This window comes from Tetrao urogallus (genome assembly GCF_951394365.1).
Source record: "Tetrao urogallus genome assembly, chromosome: 2".
NCBI lineage: Eukaryota > Metazoa > Chordata > Aves > Galliformes > Phasianidae > Tetrao > Tetrao urogallus.
The window spans coordinates 1,769,805-1,790,932 of record NC_136814.1 but is presented as its reverse complement, the minus strand read 5'-3'; the positions used below and the strand labels follow the sequence as shown (position 1 = coordinate 1,790,932).

Sequence of the window (21,128 nt, the reverse complement as noted above, 5' to 3'; positions counted from 1 at the left end):
GAATACACATTATAACTTCATGAAGAATGATTTTCTAAACCACTTGTAGAAGTTTCCCATCCCAAAATCATTGTCGGGGTGCTTATTAACTCATCTCAGTGCATGGCATCTGCAAGGACAAGGCTGAAGCAACCACTCTGCCAGCAACGTGTGCTCAGGGGAGAGGTTTAACTCTCAAACTAACCACAGTCAAAGAAACAGCATAACAAAAATAAGCATAATTGAATTAAAGCACGCTACCAAAAGAAATCTCTTAAAAAGCACAGTCTTCTCAAACACATGAGATATGTATATAAAGGAAAAATCAAACCCTTGTGTCAGCAACATTTCACATATAAATTCTCTCCTCTGGCAAGTTTAAATGCCAGACAGTTTCAAAAGGACAAACAATTGATCCTTTCATCACAAAAATCACTTGAAAAGAAAAATTTGATGATTACTTTTCACAGCAGACAATTTAGATAATCTAGTCTTTTTATTACACTGCATCTTTAGCTGATAGAAGGTGCTTTCTTCTGCTATTAGGAGCCTCAGCCACACACATTTCATTACTATAAAGAAAAGCACAAGTTTTTAGAAGGACAGAAAATGGGTGAGCTTGATTCCCACCATGGTACAGCGATAAGTTAAACAGAACCAGCCAATGCAGAAGTGTAACACTGTTTGACTGGTTTTATCAGGTGCTTGAGCTTTACAGTTAAAAGTGCTTTACTTCAATCTCCATAAGCTGAAGAAAAAGCTTAGGGGCAACAGGCTGCATGCATTTCATTTCTAATGCCATACTAAGTACATGGATAGCAGCTCCCTTATAAACAATGCCAATACAGCCAGGTTCTTGCACACTAAATAGCCCATAATTTTACCTCTTTTTTCCCCCCCCCATGAGTGTATTTAACAACCAAGTGACTAGCAAATTAATTATTTGTTCATTACTGTGTGCATAAACACATGCATATATATTTAGAGCACTTTTATTAGTTCTTGAAAACCTATGTTGATAACCAGCATTCCCTGGCAATTCTCTGTTGTGTCCTGGAAGGTAATAATTTGTCTTACATAAAACTAAAAAACTGCTGCATTTCTATTTCTTAAAGAATACAGGAAGTTTCTGATGATGAAATTTAGTTTGATGTACAGTGTCCAGTTCTTATTCCTTCAAGATTATTATTCCAGATGATGGACCATCGATAGTTTCCAAATCGTATTTTACCCCTAAGCTGATTTTCTGAAGGTAGCAGCAATGACCACACAATTGCCATCACATAGCCCAGATCGTCATAGATTCTGGTAGGAGATTCTTGTCTTAAAACAAGAAATTCTACAAAGAAGTATTACAGTTTGAGTGCAGTTCTATGTGTTAGGAAGAATTAAAACTTTGCTGCTTCCATACATGCCACGGTTTGGTTTTTGTTGTTGTTGTTCTGCTTGTTAAATGCTTAAGAATGTCAATTCTGCAGTCAGTCTGTCATAAACCTTTACAGCTCAAACAGTAAGACTTGCCACAGAAGCTACATAACGTCCTCCAATTGCTCTTATATGTTTAGTCTCTGGACTGAGTGATAATGTATGAAAGTCTCTAAAATAGCTTTCTTAATTGCAGCATCACAAAGTGTTTCTCACATGACGTGCAGCCTCTTGTAAGACCTTCGGACAACAATAACATATTAGGAATTTTCATTGAAGTTCAAGTCTGAAAATTCTGCATTTTACAAAACAATTTGTAAAAAGCCAACCACCAAAAACCAGATTATTTTGCACAACAGACATGCTATCAGACCAACTCTCTGAAATCCTTACAAATTAGAAAATCCATCTTTTTCATGGAAATCTTGAAGTATTTTCCCCCATATAAATTCACCTTTGCGTTTAACTTCAGAGTGACCAGATGCTGTCGACCACGAGAGTCCTCAGCCTTCAGCTTGATTGTGGTGAGCCCAGCGTCCACATATGCGACTCTGAAAGAGAAAAGCAAGCTCTGATGGGATTTCAAGAACTCCAGTTTGAAAGATCTGCAATACTCTTATTAGTCTGATTCAAATATTCATCAGGGCAAGTCTGATATGCCGAGCATTTCGGCTGTTCTGGATTTACTGCTGTTAATACACCACTGCTTAATGCAGTCATACATCTTTGGGTTATTTACAGTGTGTGTCACGGCTCACGCTGTGGTCAGCGAGCGCTATGTTTCAGTTTTCCATCACTGGAACCTTTGACACACACAGCATGTTCCTGTCAGCCTCTACTTATGTACACATTAAACTTCCTGTCAAATCTTTGATCCATTTCTGCGGTTTCTTACGCCGTGAGACTTTCATGCTCTCGATTTGCTTTTGCCTTCAATGAAGCTCTCTTTTGTTATCAATAATATTATTTTTGAGAATTCGGTGGCTACCGGTTCACATTCTGAAATTGATTTTTCACAAAAAGCAGTTCTAGAACAGGTACAAAATGAGTTGTTTGCAGTGATTCACCTTTGTTTCATGACAGTTTCACACAGTATAAATGCACTCAAGCAAGTAGAAAGTACGTACTAAACATAAATAAGTTTTAATACAAAACCTTTTTGTTTAAGACATTACTGATACTTCCCTAAACAATGAAGATGAAGGAAATTATGAAATACACTCTTCCACCAAAGTACGTTCTGCTGAGAGGCTTCAACAGCTGCCAAAAAGGTTGAGACTTATCCCTATACTCAACAGAGAGCTGAGTATGTGGGCATTTTGACATTGTTACGGCATCATTCTCGCGGGATGATAAAAAAGCAGTCTACAATTGTTGCACAAACTTATCACCCAGACTGAAAAGCCCAGAGCTCAAAGCAAGTATCTGCTAGCTAACCTAAGTGACGTTTTTCTAAATTAATACACACTAGCCCGGTCACTTCAACCAGCACACTGGAAAAAACGTTTCTCTTTCAAGAGCAAATAGATACACAGTTGTAGAAGTCTACATAGGAAAAAGTAGAGCTACACACTCCTAGCAGGAGGTGAAACGAACAAAGTAATCTCCGTAATCACACATGAAAAATAAGGTTGGAAAAAAGTAGTAGTGCTACTGAGTGCTGAAAAAGACATTATTTCACATTTAATGCTGGATAATTTAAAGCAATATTACACTGGCCTACAAATTTCTGTGAATATTTCGCCACTCCTCCTGAACAGTTTAAAGAAATAGAAGTCTTGATCAAAATGTAGTCAATTAAATTCAGTTTACCTAGAGAACATTACAGCATTTCTCCTCCAATAGGAACAATCACTGCTCACACCTCATTCTAACTTTACCTCAAAATCATATTACACATTTTTATAAAGATAAGAAATTACTTACAACCCAGGCTTCCATCTACTGTTGCAGAATGCCCGGAATGAAAACTCACTGCTGGTCTTCCTTTTTCTCAGCAGAATGTAAAAAGCAATAAACTGCCTCCAGGGGATGAAGGAGGATTCAATTTTCCATTTAAGATAAAAGAAAAGAACTCAGTAGCTTACTGGCTACTCATTCTGTAACATCATTCTACCAGTCTCTGGATAAAAAAAAATAAAAATGAAGAAGCGAGTTCTGTACAACCGGGGGAAGCTGGATAACTCTGTAAAAGCCATATGAACTTCTTCATACGACCTCAGAATAGAAGAAGGAAGCTTAGGGGTCATCAAGCTCAACTTCCCTGCTAAAGCAGGTTCCTTACTGCAGGTCTCACAGGTAGGTGTCCAGATGGTCCTGAACATCTCCATAGAAAGAGATTCCACAACCTCCCCGGGCAGCCTGTTCCAGTGCTTCATCACCCTTACTGTAAGTAATTTCTTACTCATATTCACGTGGAACTTCGTATGTTCCAGTTTTGGGCCATTACTCCTTGTCCTATAACTACACACCACCGAAAAGGAGTCTGGTCTTGTCGAATTGCCTCCTACACTTTAGATATTTATAAGCATTGATCAGATCCCCTCTCAGCGTTTTCTTCTCCAGGCTGAACAGTTGCAGATCTCTCAGCCTTTCCTCACATGGGAGACGTTCCAGGCCTTTTATCATCTTTGTCACCCTGTGCTGGACTCTCTCTACAAGATCCCTGTCTTCTTTGAACTGGGGAAACAAGAACTGAACGCAGTATTCCAGATGTGGCCTCACCAGGGCAGAGCAGAGAAGGAAGATCACCTTCCTCACCCTGCTGGCCACGCTGTTATTCTTTATGTGCCCCAGAATACAATTGCCCTTCTTGGCCACAGGAGCACACTGCTGGCTCATGGCCAACCTGTTATTCATCAGGATCCCCAGGTCCTTCTCTGCAGAGCTCTTCTCCAGCAAGCCATCCCCTATCCTGTACTGATGCATGTTGTTATTTCTCCACAGGTGCAGGACTCTACACTTATTTCTTTGAATTTTCCTTTCCATCCAAACCTCCAGCCTGCTCAGGTCCCACTGAATGGCAGCACAGCCTTCTGGCACGTCAGTCACTTCTCCCAGCTTCATACATCAGCAAATTTGCTGAGGGTGGACTCTGCCTTGTCATTCAGGTCTCCAACAAAGACACTGAATCAGACCAGACCTGCTCTGACCCTGGGGGAACACAGGGTTCTGTGCTTCTTAGCTTCCATCTAGACACTACGCCACTGCTCACAACCCTCTGAGCTCTGCCAGTCAGCCAGTTCTCAACCCACCTCACTGCCCACTCATTTTTCTAAGCTTCTTTACAAGGACACTGTGGGAGACAGCGTCAAACACCTTGCTGTGGTCAAGGTACACAACATGCACTGCTCTCCCCCCATCCACCCAGTGATGACAACGTAGAAGGCAATCACTCTGGTCAAGCACAATTTGGAGATGTCATCCACTCGAGGGTGACAAATCTTACAGAGGTTTAATGCCAATAAGCTGCCTACCTGAAGCATTTTCACTACCTCAACTAGTCAGATTATAACACTAGAAGAACCTTTCATTTATTTTACCACTATAAGGGTTCACAAGCAAACTTCCCCATCTCAGCAAACTATTTTGTGCCAGTTTCTTCATCTTCTTAAAGTTATACGAGTAACTTCTTTTGAACACTCCAGCTTCAAGAAGGACAGCAGTTACTATAGGAAATTCAGTTAAACCGTAGAACCTATTGAAATGTGACCTTTGTGAACAAGTATTTGACTATGAAAGAATGTGTACTGCACACTAAAATTAGGTCAAAAAATAAAGCCTCCATTATAACAGAGAAAGCGATTATATCTAACAATGGCAGCCTGCCCACTTACAATATTCATTACTGGTTTTACTCTCAGCGGTTGAAGAGGAAAGAGGCATAAGATCACTTCAAGTAACGTCTACAGTTTGTTTTTGAGAAACTCCACATATTCCTTAGATAAGTTATTTGAATACACTTCTGCCATCCCTAAAAGCTTCTTAGCTCACGTTAGAGATAAGGGACTATTACCCTATTGTTTAGATTCTCTTTCAAATAAGAAAATTTTTCAGTTGGATTTGGATGCATTCAGAGATGGATTGGCTGGAGCACAGCCCAAAAATCTTACTGAGAAAAAGTCCACAACAAGCCAGTTTTTGTCTTTTTTTTTTCTCCCTCAAAGACTAATGCTGATAAATAAAGCCAGATGTGTCACAAGGTGTGAGCATTTAATTGAAGTTTTCTGGCAGTAAGAAGGCTTAGTTTTCTGCTAGAAGACCATACCACCATGTTTTTAATATGCAAGTACACATCTCTTGCAGCCCAAAACCAGTTTAGGTTAAGTGGCCTTCTCTGCAGTTCATTATATTTTTAATTAGAGGAGGAACTTGCTAATACACTTCAAATTATCAACTCACTGTAAAGCAGATATGATTCCTTATGTACAGCCCAGTCCTTTTAACAACCGACTCCCCACCTCCCAGGCTGAACAGCAACCATAACACATTAATCAAGAGATCCATGTCTACAAAATTACTTGAGTACACTGGACAAAAGCACAGCACAAGTTGTCTGTCCACACAAAAACCAATTTTAACTAGAAAATGAGGCAAACTCTGCCTTAGAAGCATGCTCTCTGATAAAACACTGGTGTGTTTTTTAACAGTAAACCACTGAATATTTTACATTTATAGCAAGAGAGAAGTACTCCTCTCTTTGAGATAAGCTACTAAAATTATTTCAAGAGTGTATTATGCTCAGTGATATGCAATTTACAAATACATATTCTCAGACGTGCTTGAAGAATATGCCATCAGCTGTACCCACCAGCTACATCCTCAATAATGGAAATTACAGTAGCTGATTTAAGAAGGACGTTTTAAAGAGGAGGTCTTCAAAACAAATTCCCACTTAATGTTACTTACATATTACTTATTCATACGCAAAAGTGAGAAAACTTAGGACTATTCCTCAACATAAGGCTCTAGAAAAAAAAAAAATTACTTCATGTGGTGAAATAAACATGTTAAATACCAGCCAAGATTAAGAAAAAAAAGTAGATTTGTCATTCTGAAAGTTCCAACTGCAGACCTCCTGTTTCAAACTTTTGTTTTAGAGAACCTAAAATACGGCTTCTCATTCAAAACTCTTCAATCTTTCATCTTTGCCCCTTGAAAGAAGGCACTCAAATTAATTGCATGCTATCAGTAAAATTAAACACAGTCTACAAATTTATTTTCTCTGTGCCTACACAGAAATAGCTGCCTTCAACTCCATAAAGGTTACCTAGATATAAGTCATTCCAAGCTCTGTGCTGGAGGATTAAGTTGTTTGATATCAGAGAACTTGCTAGTAGTGGCATGTGATGGCAGGCAAAGCCTTCCCAGAAGTCTGCAAATCGGGAAGCATTGCAGATTCCTGAAACATTTCTGCACAGACATTGAGTATTTGACCACAACCCCAGCTCCTTTATTTTTATAAGAGGAGATCCATGTCTTCCTTTGAAGAACTTTAATTTGACACTCCTACAGTCAGCTCATCTGAGGGCCTGCCGGATTGTGAATAAATATCATCTGTTTGAACACATGCAATAGCCTAACAAATAAGTTCCTAGATGCAGCTACATGTACTTTTCTTTCCTCAACAAAGATAAGCATCTTTTGTGATTCACTACTATTTTACTTCCCTGAGAAGACCACCTGAATTTCATTCCCTATTTCATAGATACTCATTTTATACAACAGCATGGTACCCCTCCTGTGAAATCCTGCACTCAGGTGCACTAAGCCAACCTGACCAGGTAACACAGCTTACTCTCTCCTTGTGCAGTAACCAATTCCTTCAAAAGCAACATGGTCCCCTGTTTGGGGAGACCCAAACATGGTCTCCCTGCACAGCTGCGTCAAGAAAACCCACCAGATGCCTTTCATAGGCCCTCATCTTTGTTTGAACCACCTGGGTAGCCAGAAACAATCAATTTCTGTAGTTTCTCAAGGGCTGATTGTTCTGCAGTTCTGGAATAACAAATTCCCAAAGTCTCTTCTATGCTTTTTTAGTGTTGTGAAGAACCACCATCATGAAGTCAGTTATAACTATATAACTCAGTGCATGACTGAAATAGTAAAAAAAACAAAAACCCTATAAATATAGTATTGTTCACTATGTCAATAGTTTGTAGGTCACAGGATCGATTGGTTAGTAGTACAGTCTCAAACCCCAACTCAGTTATCCAATACTGAAAAATGTGTCGTTAGCTGAAGCAGGGTTTTGATTTATTTTTTTCATCCTTTTTTTACTTTGTGCTGCAGCAGGCTATTTTAAAACTTTTTCCGAACAGGATAAATTAACAAGTTATATGTGAAACCAACGCCTAACATATATGTAGGAGAGGGTATTCGACTAGGTAACAAAATAAACATACTTATTCCAACCCAATATTTCTAGATCTCTGACAAGACAGGAGTAGTATTCTGGTGGCCTTGGTACATGCAGCTCTTGTGTATTCTTCAAAGCAATTTCCTGTTTAAAAGAATGTTAAAAACATCATTAAGGAAGATTTCAATATTTTTGCATCTACTTAGTTATGTGATTTTTGCAATTCATTCAAAATATTAAACTTATGTAAAATTAACTGTACACTGCATTTGTTTTGTTATAGCCTCCAGCTAAAGCAGACAAAAGCTGTTTGGTAAATTACTTCAGATACTGCTAATGAAAACATCTGCAATTTAAAAAAAACACAGATGTTGACAACAGTCTTCAGATGCAAATATCAAATGTGCCTCTTTTTCATCTAATAAATTGGAAGCCAAGCATCTTGTCTGAAAGAACATTTCAAAAGAAGGTTCTGTGAAGCCCACAGCTGCCTCCTGAGCATCACAGCCACATAAGAAAACATGGAATCCCTCATATACAGCCACACACTATCAGTCAAAAAGTTATCAGTGTCTCTGTTTTAATACAATAGGATCCCAGAGTTTGTGTACAGGCATTCATTAGGCAGGTGCCTCCAAAGTTCTATGAAAAACTTCATACCAAATTACACAGAATCACAGAATCACAGAATCACCCGGGTTGGAAGGGACCTCAAGGATCATGTAGTTCCAACCCCCCTGCCTAGCAGGGCCACCAAACATACACGACATACATTGCTTGATCGCCGAGGTCCGCGGCTCGAAGCTGTCTCTGGCAGAACCGCCGCGACTTTTAGCGAGGTACAAGGGGATTTTAATCGCTTTCCTCATCGAGGATTCCCGCGGCAATCGTGCGGACGCCGCTCTCAGTCGGGCTGCTCTCGCGAGAGCAGCTGACGCAGAGTGGGCGTTGCCAACGCATCGGCGGGAGATTTAAACGGGCGCAAACCGGAAGCAGCCCTTGATCGCTGCTACAAAAAGCCCTAGGGAGGGCAGCGACGTGTCGCTGCCCACCTGAGGCACAGCAGAGGAGGTAGTATAGCTGTCTCCCAGGCTGTCTTAACGTGGTGCTTTTGCAAGCTACCCTTGTCTGCACTCTCCTGCAAGGAATCTTGTTACAGCTATTGGTGGTAAGTGCCAGGGCACTTAGCGAACCTGGCAACAGTGTGAGGGTAGGGGGCAGCAGGGCAGGGCCGATCACTTGCACCCCTTTAGGACTTTCTTGTTGAGTTAGTGAGCCTGCTGGTTGCCATGGGTGCACCCCGGCAGAAGGCTTCAAGCACAAAAACTGTGAAGACCCGTGCAGAGGTCCCGAGCACACGCAGCAGAAAGACAGCAGCCAAGAAGACGGTCCAGAGCCAGACTGAGGTCTGGTGCGTGCATAGAGGGGAGAATAACAGTATGAGGTGTGTGGCGACTCAGACAGAGATACCATCACGAGATGCTAGTGTGCAGGTCACTGGCTGTGAGGAGTGCCACAGCCTGGCATTTGCAATGCCACATGAAGGAGGCAGCACTTGTATAAGGTGTGAGCAATTGAATGACTTGCTCAGCCTTGTGATTAGCTTGAAGGAGGAAGTGGAGAGGCTGAGGACTATAAAAGAGTGTGAGAGGGAGATTGACTGGTGGTGTCAGTCCCTCTCAACCTCAGGTTCTCGGCACACAGACGAGGCTCCTCACGGAGCACGTCAGCCCCTGCCACCTTACAAACACCTGGTAAAGGGGAACCAGCCAGCTGACAGCGTTTCAGCGAGCCCCCTGTCCTCTCTTCCCCCTAACAGCAATTTGAGAAGGGAGGAGGAGTGGAAACGGGTACCTGCTCGGCGGAGGGGGCATCCCCCAACCCGTCCATCCCCGACTCCCCAGGTGCCTCTGCGTAACAGGTTTGAGGCCCTGGAATTTGAGGGGGGGACGAGTGAGAGGGCGGAGACAGGTTCACCCGTGAGGTTGCCTCAGGCGAAGCGGTCGCCCACAAGCCTCAAGACTGCTTCTACCCGTAAGGACAGAAGGGTGATTGTCATAGGTGACTCCCTTCTGCAAGGAACAGAAGGCCCTATATGCCGGCCTGACCCTACCCGCAGAGAGGTGTGCTGCCTTCCTGGGGCTCGGGTCAGAGACATTTCAAAGAAAATTCCCGAGTTGATTCGGCCTTCAGATTATTACCCACTTTTAATAATTCAGGCTGGCAGCGAGGAAGTTGATAAGGAAAGCCTGAGGTCTATCAAGAAAGACTTCAGGGGAATGGGGCGAATGCTTGAAGGTGCTGGGGTGCAGGTGGTCTTTTCTTCTATGCCCGTGGTGTCAGGGAAAGGTACAGGGAGGATCCAAAACACCCAACTCTTAAATAGATGGCTAAAAAGCTGGTGCAGACACAAGAATTTCGGCTTTTTTGACCATGGGGCAATTTACACTGCACCTGGCATGATGGCTGCTGATGCATGCAGCCTGTCCCTGAGGGGTAAGAGGATATTAGCTGAAGAATTAGCGGGACTCATTGACAGGTCTTTAAACTAGGAACGAAGGGGGAAGGGGACAAAATAGGGGCTACTGGGGGTGAACGGGTCATTCGAGGGCTTGTACCAAACTCCATGAGCAATGACGGCAGAGTGCACAGGGAAGGAGTAGGGCAGGGGGATGCTGGGGATGCTGCTGTTCTAGGGGATCCTAGATCCCTTATAAAGGTGGTGAGACGGATAGCCCGGCTGAAGTGCCTTTATACCAATGCACGCAGCCTGAGTAACAAGCAGGAGGAACTGGAAACTGTGATGCACTCGGAAAGTTATGACCTTGTTGCTATCACAGAAACATGGTGGGATGACTCCCACAATTGGGATACTGCGATCGATGGCTATAGACTCTTTAGGAGAGATAGGCGAGGTAGGAGGGGTGGGGGAGTTGCTCTCTATGTCAGAGATTGGATAAACTGTGAGGAGCTCCCTACGAGAAACAGTCAGGAACAGGTTGAGAGCCTGTGGGTTAGGATTAGAGATGGGACTAATACAGGTCAGCTGGTGTTAGGGGTATACTACAGGCCACCTGATCAGGGGGAGGCTGTTGACGAGGCTTTCTTGCTCCAGATGCGTGAGATGTCTGGCTCACGGGCTCTTGTCCTGGTGGGGGACTTCAACCATCCGGACATCTGCTGGGAAAACCACACGGCGAGCTGCAAGAGCTCCAGAAAGCTCTTGGAATCCATTGACGATAGCTTTCTGGTTCAGGTATTGGACAGACCGACCAGAGGTGAAGCGTTGCTGGACCTGCTGCTCACAAACGCTGAGGAGATCATCAAAGGTGTCAAAGTTGGAGGCTGCCTGGGCTCCAGCGACCACGCCTTGGTTGAGTTTGTGATCTCAAGCGATGTGGGCCTGGCAAAGAGCAGGATCAGGACGCTGAACTTTAGAAGAGCAGACTTCAAGCTACTCAATGGATTGCTGGCCAAGATCCCCTGGCGCGCCGCCCTCAAAGACAAAGATGTTGAGGAGAGCTGGCTGCTCTTCAAGGATGCCCTCCTGGAAGCACAAGAGGTCTCCATTCCTCTGAATAAGAAAGTGGGCAGGCGAGGTAGGAAACCGGCATGGCTCAGCAAGGACCTGCTGAGAGAACTGAGGGCGAAGAAAGGGGTGTACAAGCTCTGGAAACAAGGCTGTGTCACCTGGGAAGAGTACAGGGATGCTGTCCGGACTTGCAGACGTGGGATCAGGGAAGCCAAGGCGCAGGCAGAACTGAACTTGGCAAGGGATGTGAAAAACAATAAGAAAACCTTCTACAGGTACATTGGCCAGAAGAGACAGGCCAAAACGGGTGTACCTACTTTGGTAAATTTAAAAGGAGAACTGGCTTCAACAGATGAAGAAAAAGCTGAGGTGCTGAATGAATTCTTCACCTCGGTCTTCACTGGTGGCCAGGATTCTAGTCTTTTTCACGTCCCTGAGCCCTGCATCCCCAAACCTCTATGTGGGGACCAAGGAGGTAAATCCCTCCCCATTGTAAGGGCAGAGCAAGTCCGACAGTGCCTCCTTAGACTGAATGAATATAAGTCTATGGGGCCGGATGGCGTGCATCCCAGGGTCCTGAAGGAGCTGGCTGAGGTGGTTGCCGAGCCGCTCTCCATCATATTTGAGAAGTCGTGGCTGTCAGGTGAGGTCCCGGACGACTGGAGGAAGGGTCACGTCACTCCCATATACAAGAAGGGGAGCAGGGAGGACCCGGGGAACTACAGGCCGGTGAGTCTCACCTCCGTGCCTGGGAAAATCATGGAACAGATCCTCCTGGACAACATGCTCGATCACATAAAGAATGAGCATGTGATCCGAGACAGCCAGCACGGCTTCACCAAAGGAAGGTCATGACTAACTAATCTTGTGGCCTTCTATGATGGAGTGACGGCATTGGTGGACGAAGGGAAGGCGACCGATGTCATTTTCCTGGACCTGAGCAAGGCCTTTGACATGGTCCCCCACCACATCCTCATCTCCAAATTGGAGGGAAGTGGATTTGATGGGTGGACGACCCGATGGATAAGCAATTGGTTGAAAGGCCGCAGACAGAGGGTGATGGTCAATGGCTCTATGTCCAGGTGGAGGCCGGTAACAAGTGGTGTCCCCCAAGGGTCTGTCTTGGGACCGGTGCTCTTTAACATCTTTATCAATGACATCGATGAGGGAATTGAGTGCACCCTCAGCAAGTTTGCTGACGACACCAAGCTGAGTGGTGCGGTTGATACGGTGGAAGGAAGGGATGCCATTCAGAGGGACCTCGACAGGCTGGAAAGCTGGGCTCGGGTGAACCTAATGAGGTTCAACACGGCAAAGTGCAAGGTTTTGCATTTGGGCCGGAAGAACCCCAGGCACCCGTACAAGCTGGGAGGAGTGGTCCTTGAGAGCAGCTCGGCAGAGAAGGACCTGGGGGTCCTGATGGACGAGAGACTCAACATGAGCCAGCAGTGCGCTCTGGCAGCTCGAAAGGCAAATGGGATCCTGGGCTCCATCAGGAGAGGGGTGGTCAGCAGGAACAGGGAAGTGATTGTCCCTCTCTACTCGGCTCTTGTGAGGCCCCATCTGGAGTACTGTGTCCAGGTGTGGAGCCCTCAGTACAAATTACAGAGGAAAAACAACAGAAAAACAAACAAACACAAAGCCACGTGTTGCCCTCCTTAGTGTTGCACTACTTGGACTTGAAAAGCATACTTAAAATTTTGCTTACAGATCATATAAAGTGAGATCTGTTTCCAAAACTACAGTAACGATGAAGGATTACTTTCAAGAGCTGCTATCAACGACACTCAGCCTCAGAGCTTTGTACCTGACAGATGTGGAAGACACTACTGAAGCAGCATCAGGAGCAAGGAGTTTTTCATTATTATTAAACTTAATTCTACCCTGAGATGCACAATGAAAGTGGATAGTCAAACTGAAAAAAAAACAGTGTTCCAACAGGATACAGTGAAAAAGCGAAAACAGCTTGAGCAACACACTGATATTGTGTAATACTTTTCTTGTATGTTAAAAAAACATTAAAAAAACCAACACCACAACAACAAGAGAAAAAGCACAAGCATCGATATTCTGGATATTCTGACACTTACCAAGACAGTTTTCAGCTCCACCACAAAACTGACAAGATCTGGACAACTGTGCAACCTCTGGAAGGAACAGAGCATCGTTTTTATATCATAACATTTAGTGGTAAATAATTCCAGTCTAAATATCTACTCTTCTGGTGTTATCAAGCCACTAACAAGGAAAAAAAAAATCTCAACCACAAAAAATTTTAAATACCTCAATTAAAAAACAAGCCTCCAGTTCAGGGAACCTCAGTGAAAATTAACTACCATCTTTGTCAAATATCATCACGTAACACATTTGTTACATGATTTGTGAAGACTTCATACTTCATGCATTTATCTGTATTTAGGAAGACTTTTATGGACACTTCAGTTTCTACCAGAAAGAAGAGATGCTTCTGAGTTGCTCAAAACATTTTCAGTTCAATTTTCTTTAAGAACTCTCAAGAACCACCTACTTCCAGATACCGCACATTCTAAAGGATCCTTGTTTGTCATCAGATGCAGCACATACTTATGCTCCTGTTTCTGTAGCTCTGTAACTTAAGATACTCCAAAGCTGCAACTCTTGTCCTACAAAGCAGCACAAAGTCTGAGAGATGCCATCTGCACATTTGGCAGATGTTTCCTTACAATATCCTCCATGGCTGGAGGGCAGTTATATCCTTGCTCTAAAAGTTTCTTCAGGACAGAGAGGTTTAACTTAGATTCCTTGACTGCCCACAACACAGAATGAGCTACATAAATCAACAACTTCTGTGATTTTTTTCCTTTATGCATTATGAACAATTTATTATATATACAGAGAGAGAAATTAAGGAAAGTGTAAGATGTCAGCTGTAATTTATTACGAGTTCTAACTCAACCTTAAAAAATGAACAAAAGGAAAACAAACAAACAGAAAGCCTCACTCCAAACCTTGAATAAAAAGCGACTATTTTCTAATTCCAATCCATCTCACCTCACAGTAGTCTGCAAATACTCAAGCATTTCAAAATAGCACATCTTGCCTACAAGGTGAAATTAGAATTCTTTAACACTTTCAGAATAAGCGTGAGTAAAAGTTTCACAAATCATACACACACACACACTTAAGAGAATCATCATAGATAGACAACTAACAGAAATGGTTTTAAAAGTAGCCTACCTGTTTCAAAATATGCCGATATCCATGAAGGATCTTCTTCAGCTGCCAGCCACACTCTATCCTGGACAAACAGTACTTTGTATTCATTTTAAATTCATACTACATGATTTTGAGAAAGGATCACAAAGTTTGGTGCCAACAACATAGAAGGAATTAAACAATACTTCAAATTTCTTTGAGATTTCATATTCAAATACATTTCAAATTTTCAAATGTCACTATCCACAGCCCATTAGAAATTAAGCCTCTTTTTTTGCTGAAAGCAACATAATTCTTTCAAGCTAATATGACTTCACAAAAAAATACCAGTATTTTAAAACTCAAGCCTGAAAATGTCAGTTACTTATAATGGCGTTCTGGCTAGCTGACCTAGAATGTAAAAGCTACCTAATATCACTTGTTCACAGTTCACAGCAGGTAGAAGCATAGAGCGGAATGCCAAGAACGAACGCATGCATGCATGCATACATACAGTGCACATACCTAAATACCACCGTGACAAACAACTGCACCAATAAGAACAGTGCTTTTAAAGAGAAGCTCAGTAATAGCATAGCATTTTAACATCAGTACATAACTCCTTTAATTTACAACTCTGCATCTTCTGTTTTCCAAATGGTGATGTATAAGTAGTTTGATCTAAATAAACATTTTCTCAAGTACACTGACTTATATAAAAATAGCCAATTAATTAAAACCAAAATATTTTGATACAGTTGATATTTATTATCACTGTTTATTAGCGTTTATTAACATTCATACTGGAAAAAAGGTACCAATTAATACACATATTCATCATTGCTTTCATCAAATATGCTTGCTTACATACACTCACACATCTTTTTCCATATGACTATCTTACCTTGCATTTTTCAGTTGAGAATCTGTTGGTAAAAGTATCCGGATGTGGAAGTCTCTACCCTTGAAAATAAGCATTTAGTTAGTAGGAAGGCCAGCAAAGAAACATTGTTTGATACTGTGGGCAATACTTCCTGAAAATATTGACTGCTAAGCAAGAAAATTTCTCTTCTGTGACTTTCAGGAATATTACACAGAATTTATTCATTTAGAAAAAAAAAAAAGCAGTATGAGTAACAAGTAGGAATAATCCTGGTTTTAATTCTCAGCTTGAAATATTCTCGATCTCTGTAACTCACAGTATTCAATAAGAATGTTTTCAGTAGATCATATTTTATAAAGAAAAATAATACATTTAAAAAAAGAAAAAAAGCATTACTCAGACCTGGACATGCCATAATCCAAGTCATGCTGAAGTCTGTAAGAACGTCTTTTCAACTCAAGGAAGAGAGTAGACTTTTATTATAAAAGTACTATGCTAAAAAGGAACTTGGGCACTGACGCACAGAAGACTTTCAGCAACTTAGAAGCCATAAACTCAAATAGTCTCAACCACATTAACATACTTCTTGCCCCCACTGGTGCAGTCTTTATGAAGCAGCTCCTAAACACCATTCACTTCTATTTTTATTAATTGCCCCTATTTGTGATCTTGCCCCGACATTCTCAAAGGATTATGAAAACAGAATTGAAATTAAGGTTTGTAAGACACTTCCCAGAAGTGGACAATTAACTTATCTCAAAACTTCAGATTCTCTTCCATCTCAGCACACCTTGAACTACTACCACAGATTCTGACATTTCTTCAGAAGAAAGGTAAGAACAACAGCAAATATATTCTAATTTTGTTTTGCCTTGACCCCAGCAAGGCTTTCAATACCTTTTTCCATAAGAGGCTCTCAGTGAGGTGGACTGAAAGCTGTTAAAGGTGCCAGGCTCTAAAGGTTGTGCTCAGCATGACAATGTCCAGATGGAAGCCACTGACTAAAGGCACACACCAGGGGTCAACACTACTAAACCCTAGTTATTGACCCAGATGAGGGGACACTGCAGTCTCAGCAAGTCTGCAGAGGACAGAAGACTGGAGGAAGCAGCTGATATGACATGAACCGGTAATAATACCATGCACCAAAGTACTAAGCAAGTAGAGGGCAGCTCTGCAGAAAAGGCCCTGTCTGATCCCAGTGGGCACAGAGCTGACCTCGAGCCAGCGGTACGCCCTTGCAACAAGGGAGGTGAAGTGCCTCTAATGCTACATTAGGCAGAGCTGCCAGCAGGCCCAGGGGCAATGTTTCCTCTCTGCTCAGGGGTGGTAAGGCATTCCTGGGATGCAGTGGGACAGAGACACACTGAAGTTAGACCATGGAGAGCCACGAGGGTGATTTAAGCGTCTGAAGTACCCTTAAAGCCGGTGTGTACTAATTACACACAGCTGGGGGGAAGAGCAGCATCAGACACTGTAGTAGAGCCCTACAACACCACACTGTCAGTGCACCAGCTCGGGGAGAACGCAGATGAAACCTACTGCATTGATAACGAAGCTCTCTATGACATATGCTTCAGAACACTGAAGTTAACTACACCAACATACAGTGATCTGAACCATTTAGTGTCAGCCACCATGAGCGGTGTCACCACCTGCCTGCCTGCTTAATGCAGACCTGCGGAAGCTGGCGGTGAATATGGTTCCCTTTCCCCGCCTGCACTTTTTCATGCCTGGCTTTGCCCCCCCCTCACAAGCCGTGGCAGCCAGCAATACCGTGCTCTGACCGTCCCAGAGCTCACACAGCCAAAAACATGATGGCTGTGTGTGACCCACGGCACAGCCACTACCTGACCGTAGCTGCTGTTCTCAGAGGCCGTATGTCCATGAAAGAGGTAGATGAGCAAACATCCAGAACAAAAATAGCAGTTACTTTGCTGAATGGATTTCTAATAACGTTAAAACAGCGTTCTGAGACATTCCACCTCGTGGCCTGAAAATGTCTGCCACGTTCATTGGTAACAGCACAGCCATCCAGGACCTGTTCAAATGCATTTCAGAGCAGTTCACAGCCATGTTCCGCCAAAAGGTTTTCCTGCACTGGTACACAGGGGATGGCATGGATGAGATGGAATTCACAGAGGCTGAGAGCAACATGAACGACCTGGTGTCTGAGTATCAGCAGTACCAGGGCGCTACTGCTGAGGAGGAGGGGGAGTTTGAGGAAGAGGCTGAGGAGGAGGCAGAGTAAGAGCTATGCTGATGACACCTGTGAATTTTGTTTAAAGCTGTATGAACTGTCATTCAAAACTTCTCTCTGTGTTGTGTTCCTTCTCTTGTCTTCAAGTCACTTCCAATGCTGTATAGGCACCATTAAATAATTTTTCACAGTGGAAAAAAAAAAAAAAAAAAAAAAAAATCCTGACAAAGAGAAAAGAACACATGGTCAGACTCAATGGAGTGACACACACCCAAGGGACAAGAGGCAGTGGGTATAAGTTTAAATATTGGAAGCTTCACTTAAATGCAGTGAGGTTGGGGGGGAACAACAACAACAAAAAAAAAAACACAAGAGAAACGCTTGTTGGTAGTGTAGGTGGTCAAAGACTGAGTCTGGTTGCCTGAGAGGTCCTGGGGCTTCCATTCCTGGAGTTACCCAAAACCTGAATACACACAGCCTGCCCTAAGTCTCTGCCAAGGGACTCCAGAGAGTCCTACCACATCTGCGATCCCCATCAGCAAAAACAAAGCGTCTGCCCCAGAGCGGAACACAGCCCACTGGAGCACCAACTGCTTCCAAACTCCTCCGAAGGCTGAGCCTTTCGATAAGATCGTCAATAACTTCAGACCTCGATACACCGCAGCCCCAGCCTCGATCCCACAGCCACATCAGAGGAGCTGCTCACGCTGGCGCCTTGTTTGTCACGGCAGAGCCGGGTTGCGACCACACACGCTACAGAGCCACGGCCGCAGCGCGGCACCCCCTCGCCTCACACGGAGCCGGACAACACCGGGCAGCGCGGCGGCCCCGCTGCGCCGGGCTCCGTTCAGAGCCCCTCACACAGCCGTCGGGCAGCGCGACGTGAGCAGAGCCGGTACCTGCGCGCTGACGAAGCCCTCGTAGGCCGTCCCCTCGCCGTTCTGAGGCAGCAGCAGCGGGCACTGGCGGAACAGAGATCCCCGAGCCGCCATGCCGCCGCACGTCCGCGGCCCGCCACCGTTCGAACCGCGCCGAGGCCCCGCCCATCAGGCTGCGCATGCGCGAGAGGCGCAGGGGCGTTTCGTGCATTGGCGCCGGGCTGCGCTGCCTCTTCCCCGCCCATCTGTCAGGCGGCCGCTGTGTGAGGCGCGCGCTCCTTCCCGCTTCGGGACGTCCTGAGGAAACGGGGCTGAAGGAAGCCCTGGAGTGGGGATCGTGATCTACAGCCAGCCATACGGCGATAAGCAGTTCGCGGTCACTGTGCTTGGGGAAGTCCGGAAAATGAGTTTTAAACAAGCCTCGGAGGGTTATTATATGCAGGTTGCTCTGAAAGTAATGCCTCCCGTTTATTAACACGGAAATTACAGCAAAGCACACAATAACGCTGTCAAAACACAGATCTCTCCGCTACAAGGCACTCTTTTTCGACGGTCGCCGTCGGTAGAGATGCATTTTCTCCAGCAATAAGCTCTTAGTTTTGTGGTGCGACAACTGGGCATGGCTGCCTGCAACATGGCCACTGCAGCATCCACCACCTCACCGTGCTCACACCTGCTGTCTGATCTCCATCCTTATTCAGCAAAGTGTCAGTGAATATCAGCGGTGCTGTTTTTTCTTCCTGGAGGAATTCAGTGATGCTCTTTTTCTTCTTAAGCACTTCCACGTTGGATGCCGTCCTGTCACAGTGCCCCTGTGTCTCACGGCGACAAAATGTAATGGAATATTGGCAGGAAGGTTCAACCTCTACTGCCACACAGACAACATCTACCTCTGATGTCGTGGGCCATCGTAATAAATAAGGCATTACTTTTGGAGCAGTCCTCATACATGTTTCAAGAGGCCCTACAAACTTGCCTATAACTCAGGCTGTCGTATACCTTTAAAACAGTGCATCTCAACCTGCAAAAAAGTGCAGATTTCCAGCAAATTTTCAGTGTTGCTGGGAAAGACACGTTCAGTTCCTTGTTAGAACCAAAGGTTGTCATCCTGATGTTGCTTTAGAATGCCCCCTCCAAAGCAAGATTCAAACCAAGAAAAGTTTTCAAGTACATGCACTAACAGGTTTTAAATGCCATTATGTTTTACCTGTGCTCATAGTTTCCTCCATAAAGCTGTTCATGACAGCGAGATGAGGTTTGATGGGAGTACTTCATAAGGCAAGGGAGTCCTGATTCCATTTTTCAGCCACAGGTCACCTTTATTAGTCGGATTATAATCATTGCTTGCCAGAAAAATCACAGGGCATGTTATTAATTATTTGTCCATTCAAATATGATTTTCAGGTAGTTAAGAAGTCAGAAAATAAAATCATGAATAGATGTCAAGATCCTCAGTATGGAGACTGGACTCTTGAAAGCAGTAATTTCTGAATATTCAATAAGCTAGATTTTGTTACTAAAGTTATCCCATGAAGTCAGGGACAGCAACTGCATTCACCAAAAAAAAAAAAAAAAAAAAAAATCAATTCATATGAAACCACTTAGTAACTTAAGAAAGTGACATTGTTTCCATGAATTATTTTATTTTTAAGCTTGATTTTTTATACATGTGCCTACTGTGAAATGCATCCTTTGAAAGTTTGCAGATGACACCCAGTTGGACGGAGGTGTCAATATGCCTGAGGGTAGGAAGGCCCTGCAGAGCGATCTGGAAAGGCTGGATTGCTGGGCTGAGGCCAGTGGGACGAAGTTCAACAAGTCCAAGTGCCAGATCCTGCACTTTGGCCACAGCAGCTCCTGGCAATGCTACAGGCTTGGGCAGATTGGCTGGGAGACTGCATAGAGGAAATGGACCTGGGGGTATTGATCAGTGCTTGGCTGAACATGAACCAGCAGTGTGCCCAGGTGGCCAAGAAGGCCAATGGCATCCTGGATTGTATCAGAAATAGTGTTGCCAGCAGGAGCAGGGCAGTGATCATCCCTCTGGACTCAGCTCTGGTGAGGCTGCATCTCAAGTGCTGCGTTCAGTTTTGGGCCCCTCACTGCAAGAAGGATTCAGGCACTGGAGCATGTCCGTTGAAGGGCAATGAAGTGCCTGAGGAAGCCGGAATTTTTCAGTCTGGAGGAGTCTCAAGGGTGACCTTATCACTCTCTACACCAACCTGAAGGGAGGATGTGGTGAGGTGGGGGTCGGCCTCTTCTCCTGTGTAACTGGTGATAGGACTGGAGGGAATGGCCTCAAGTTGCTCCAGGGCAGATTCGGGTAGGATGTTAGGAAATATTTCTCCAAGAGAGTGGTCAGGTGCTGGAACAGGCTGCCCAAGGAGGTGGTGGAGTTACTGACCCTGGAGATGTTCAAGAAATGTTTAAATGTTGTACTGAGGGACGTGGTTTAGTGGGAAATATTGGTGATAGGTGGACAGTTGGACTGAATGATCTTGGAGGCCTTTTCCAACCTTGGTGATTTTTTGATTCTAAGAAAATAAGGGTGCATTATTCTTCACATTAGTCTCCCCAACATAAAACAATCAATTTAGAAATATGTAAAATTGCTAGTAATTGCTGTCCTTCATCATAGCTCACTGTCATTTCATTCATCTTGCCCCTAAGAAATGACCTTTTCTGTGCATATTCCCACC

General features: G+C 44.0%; 2 protein-coding genes across 2 annotated transcripts in view; one reads left to right on the top strand and one right to left on the bottom strand.

Annotated features, from left to right (window-relative positions):
- FANCL (FA complementation group L) overlaps positions 1–18,543 on the bottom strand; it is a gene marked incomplete at both ends in the record, with an annotated part of 32,125 nt that extends 13,582 nt beyond the window's left edge. Inside the window, 6 exons of the mRNA XM_079550857.1 lie at positions 1,859–1,955; positions 7,809–7,906; positions 13,385–13,441; positions 14,511–14,571; positions 15,373–15,431; positions 18,451–18,543. Coding sequence (XP_079406983.1) covers positions 1,859–1,955; positions 7,809–7,906; positions 13,385–13,441; positions 14,511–14,571; positions 15,373–15,431; positions 18,451–18,543 — 465 coding nt within the window. The remainder of the gene's footprint in view (positions 1–1,858; positions 1,956–7,808; positions 7,907–13,384; positions 13,442–14,510; positions 14,572–15,372; positions 15,432–18,450) is intronic.
- Positions 16,492–17,602, top strand: LOC306958960 (tubulin beta chain-like; the record flags this gene model as incomplete). Its single annotated transcript, XM_079550596.1, is given in 7 exon segments — positions 16,492–16,581; positions 16,801–17,015; positions 17,017–17,095; positions 17,098–17,155; positions 17,158–17,253; positions 17,256–17,323; positions 17,327–17,602. Coding segments are annotated over 7 exon segments (882 nt in total).
- Positions 18,544–21,128: the final 2,585 nt, after the last annotated feature.